The sequence below is a fragment of the Eucalyptus grandis genome, chromosome 7, assembly GCF_016545825.1.
Source record: "Eucalyptus grandis isolate ANBG69807.140 chromosome 7, ASM1654582v1, whole genome shotgun sequence".
Lineage (NCBI taxonomy): Eukaryota > Viridiplantae > Streptophyta > Magnoliopsida > Myrtales > Myrtaceae > Eucalyptus > Eucalyptus grandis.
Window position 1 is genome coordinate 44,140,949 of NC_052618.1, and position 4,605 is coordinate 44,145,553.

Here is a 4,605-nt window from a genome sequence, read left to right on the forward strand (position 1 = left end):
TTTAGAGATTATATCAAACAAATAAAAAAATACGTAGGGGGCACTGCGCATGGGCAAAATGCTGAGGTAATCATCTCCGTTTGGCTACCGTCAACAAGATCCTCCAAAAATAAAGCCATTTATTGGGGACCAAAATAGAAAATCATCGAATTCCAAGGACTAGGATGAAATTTCCGAAGAAAAAAGTATTGGTTTTTTTCATTTTCCTCCCTCTCCTTCTATCTTCTTCTTCCAATTTTTGGCACTTCTCTCTTTCTCTCTGCTCAGAGCTCGCCCTAAACCGGAGCAAAAACCCCGACGGATCCATCGATCGATTCCGCCATCTCCGGCGAGAGAAGCATGAGGAAGGAGCCGTCCGCCGGCCGCCGCAGCCTCCTCGCGGCGATCGCCGCCCTCGCGATCGCCTCCCTCGCGATCGGCGCCAGATCCGACGCCTCCGACCACCGCTACAAGGACGGCGAGGTCGTCCCCCTATACGCCAACAAGGTCGGCCCTTTCCACAACCCTAGGTAAACTCCCGTGCCCCTTCCTCCCTCCCCCCGCCTCGCTTGTCGATCGATTCGGCTTTCGCTTTCGGTTTCGAGCTTCGCGTCGGATCTTCGTTTCGGATCTGTCGTTGTTGTGGTGGTGGTGGTGTTGGCGCGCTTCCTTCTGGCGCCGTCGGATGAGGCGCTGGACGCGGCCGTGTAGCTCGGTTTTTTTACTGCGATGTTTCGTTTCTTTCCGCCTAAGCCGATGCTGAGCTAATCTGCTCGTTTTGTTTAATTTGCAGCGAAACCTACCGCTTCTTTGATCTGCCGTTCTGCTCTCCAGGTGCGCTTCGCGTCTCCTCTTTATTCCCCGTGGAGGCGGTTTTAGGTTCTAGCTTGACCGAACACTGGTAGTAAGATGAATGTTTTATGAGTGATGCGATGCTGTCGTTGACGAATGAAGAAAGTGCTAATTTTCCTTTGTCTGATCCTCCCTTACCACTGCGCTGAATGAAGGTGGCGGTACCGAACGTGTTTTTCCTGTTTAATTCGTGCTGTGCAAGTTACTGCCGTGTGGAGTCACTTAGCTGTTACTTTTGATATAGCTTTGTTACTATGTGAGCTTTTTCGGATCCTCTTTTCTAAGGGGGTCATGTGGAAAAGGGAGTTTGTGCCGAAGAAAGCACTTCCACTAGAAATTCTGCGAAATGCATCTTCTGGAAATTAACACAAATGAATCATTCACGATGTTCATCTCAAACTTTTAGGCTTTAAGGGTGGTGCTTATAGTGAAATTCGTTATCACCCTTAAATATCAGAGGGTTTAACTATATGGATGCTTGGCAGTTCATTTTAGGAAGAAGGAAGTCAAGAAAATGCCCGAATCATAAAAATCTTATTGGTGAAAAAAAGGGGGATGTCACAAGTTCGGCTAATGAGAGGCTAGAAAATGGAAACTGTGATTGAACTGTCCTAATTTAAGGTCTCCGATCCATTAAAGCCACAACAACAAGATTACTGCCATTAGGCTTCATTCTATTGCGGCCAAATGCTGTGTTAGTCAAGTCCAAGGGTTATATGGTCTTATAGTGCGTTCCATCGCTATTTTGGATGGATATTTAAGACCTTGACATTCTGAAGTTAATGCAGTCTAAAAGTAAACTGCATTTGTGTAATAGAGAAGAAGGGAGTAGTTACCGTGTGCAAAATTGTGCGTGGCGAGAGTTTTTATGGTTTTGCTTCCTTTACCTCTTATTCGCTTTTTCCCTTTGGTGTTTCTTTTGGGGGGATGATTTTAGGGAAAAGAATCTGGCAGGAGGGAGGTGGGGGTGTTGGGGTTGGGGAGAGAGGCTTTTTCTCTCCCTAATATTGATCAGCTTAAGATATTTTTTTGTGAGAATAATTCACTTGTGCTAACATCGCTATTGGTTGTCAGATAATGTGAAAGACAAACCAGAAGCTCTTGGTGAGGTGCTCAATGGAGATCGGCTTGTCAGTGCTCCCTATAAACTTAACTTTAAGGAGGAGCATGACTCCAAAGTTCTTTGTTCAAAGAAGCTATCAAAGGAGGAAGTTGCCAGGTTCAGAGCTGCTGTGAAAAAGGACTACTACTTCCAGATGTACTATGATGACTTGCCAATATGGGGATTCATAGGGAAGGTTGATAAGGAAGGGAAAGGTGACCCGAGCGAGTATAAATACTTCCTCTACAAACATATACAATTCGATATTCTCTATAACAAGGATCGTGTGATTGAAATTAGCGCTAGGATGGACCCACATTCTGTGGTGGACCTCACAGAGGACAAGGATGTTGATGTGGAGTTTATGTACACTGTAAAATGGAAGGAAACAGAGACTCCCTTTGAGAAAAGAATGGATAAGTACTCACATTCTTCATCATTGCCACATCATTTGGAAATCCATTGGTTCTCAATTATCAATTCATGTGTAACGGTTCTCCTCTTGACTGGTTTCCTTGCAACAATTCTCATGCGAGTCCTCAAAAATGACTTTGTCAAGTAAGTTTTCCTTTTGACTACATTGTAAGGATTCATTTTGAGTTTGTTATTTTTATTTGTTTCAGGATCATTTCAATTTCACTTTGTTTCTTTTATGCAGGTATGCCCAGGATGAGGAAGCAGCTGATGACCAAGAGGAGACTGGATGGAAGTACATTCATGGTGATGTATTTCGTTATCCAAAGCACAAATCTTTATTTGCTGCAGCCCTTGGTTCTGGCACTCAGCTGTTTACACTGTAAGGACCTTTTTATATGTGGACTTGTGAATCATCGGTTTTTCTTTTATACAGAATTCTTTTAACTTCTATCCAATTCTCTTAATGCTCAGAACGGTGTTCATATTCATGCTTGCCCTGGTTGGTGTATTTTATCCTTATAACCGGGGGGCACTGTTCACCGCACTGGTGGTCATCTATGCACTCACCTCAGGGATTGCAGGATATACAGCTACCTCTTTCTATTGCCAGCTTGAGGGACCAAACTGGGTATGATAGCATTTTGCTTGTGTGATGTTAGCTTTTACGTCAAAAGTTTTCTTGTATGGGCTGATGATGTGGGCTGATCTTACTCCCAACTGGGCTTTGTAGGTGAGGAATCTGTTGCTGACAGGTTGCCTTTTCTGTGGTCCACTCTTCCTTACTTTCTGCTTCCTTAACACTGTTGCTATTGCCTACAATTCTACGGCAGCATTGCCTTTTGGTACTATTGTGGTCATATTCCTCATATGGACACTGGTCACAGCACCCTTGCTTGTATTGGGTGGCATTGCTGGCAAAAATAGCAAGGCTGAGTTTCAAGCTCCTTGTCGCACCACAAAGTATCCTAGGGAGATTCCCCCACTGCCTTGGTATCGGAGTACAGTTCCTCAAATGGCGATGGCAGGCTTCCTTCCTTTCAGTGCTATTTATATTGAGCTTTACTATATATTTGCCAGTGTCTGGGGTCACAGGATTTATACGATATACAGCATCCTGTTTATCGTATTCATTATCCTTCTGATTGTGACTGCTTTCATCACTGTTGCCCTGACGTACTTCCAGCTTGCTGCAGAAGATCATGAATGGTGGTGGAGGTATGATTCGTTTTGGGTCGCTTTGCTTTTGGCATTGCCATATTTTCCTGATTACTCATTGATTTTCTTATATTTGTTATTTTTATTGTTAAATGATTTGCTGACATCCTAAATGCTAATCTAGTGGTTTAGGGTCTGATATCGTCAGAGGTAGTGTTTTTCAAAGTCACGTATTGAAAGTTTGTTATGCTGCCTAAAAAGCAAAAAGTACAGTAAATTTATTGATTGACTATGCAAAGATGATATACATGGAGAATATGCTCAACTTGTTCTTATTTTCAGGTCATTCCTTTGCGGTGGATCAACTGGGCTGTTTATCTATGGATACTGCTTGTATTACTACTATGCCCGTTCGGACATGTCTGGTTTTATGCAAACTTCTTTCTTCTTTGGGTACATGGCCTGCATCTGCTATGGCTTCTTTCTTATGCTCGGGATGGTGGGATTCCGTGCATCTTTGCTCTTCGTTCGTCACATTTACAAGTCGATCAAGTGTGAATAGTGGATTGGCTAGTCCTAATTCCACTAATTTCTGCCATGGAGAGAGGTCGTTAGTTTCTCATACAAGGCGATAGGCATTCTGGATAGTCGATGAAGTGGGCTAAATGTAAAATCCATGTGCTGCCAGGGGAGTATCTTTGATTGCACATTTAGTTAGGCCTCAAGATGCTGCTGGCGGCACCAATCTTTTTGTTGATAATGTGTTGGTATGTGACTCGTGTCAACATTTATGTGCCGAGAAGGATTGGTTTTTATGTATGCCTCAACTTTCCTTACTGAAAACTTCTATATCTTCTTAAGTGTAAGCAGCCTTAGTGCGAAGCAGCCTTTTCTCTGCATGTTTGCTCTCATTTTTGTGGAGGTTGAAATTCCAAATGTTAGGCACGTTGTTTATTTTGGCGTAGTTCTTAGTCTCATTTATGGTTGGAAAAAGACCCATCTACTTTGAATCACGCATATGTTTAGGTTGCAGATCAAAGATACTGTAGGTATCCAAATGTCTCTAGGATGTTTCTAAGGATCCCTGAGGATGATTGTCA

General features: G+C 43.2%; 1 protein-coding gene across 1 annotated transcript; it reads left to right on the forward strand.

The window, feature by feature from the left end:
• Positions 1 to 221: 221 nt before the first annotated feature.
• LOC104453625 (transmembrane 9 superfamily member 3) lies at positions 222 to 4,404 on the forward strand. Its single transcript, XM_010068235.3, has 7 exons — positions 222 to 509; positions 773 to 813; positions 1,906 to 2,491; positions 2,592 to 2,729; positions 2,822 to 2,978; positions 3,081 to 3,565; positions 3,848 to 4,404. Exons 1-7 carry the CDS (start codon positions 340 to 342, stop codon positions 4,065 to 4,067), a joined length of 1,797 nt encoding a protein of 598 aa, XP_010066537.2. The 5' UTR covers positions 222 to 339; the 3' UTR covers positions 4,068 to 4,404.
• Positions 4,405 to 4,605: the final 201 nt, after the last annotated feature.

Bases quoted from the DNA above. Each gene is read 5' to 3' on its own strand.
- LOC104453625 (XM_010068235.3), top strand. From the start codon at position 340: ATGAGGAAGGAGCCGTCCGCCGGCCGCCGCAGCCTCCTCGCGGCGATC. The intron at 2,979-3,080 runs GTATGATAGCAT...TGGGCTTTGTAG, and splicing joins AGCTTGAGGGACCAAACTGG to GTGAGGAATCTGTTGCTGAC. The intron at 3,566-3,847 runs GTATGATTCGTT...TCTTATTTTCAG, and splicing joins GATCATGAATGGTGGTGGAG to GTCATTCCTTTGCGGTGGAT.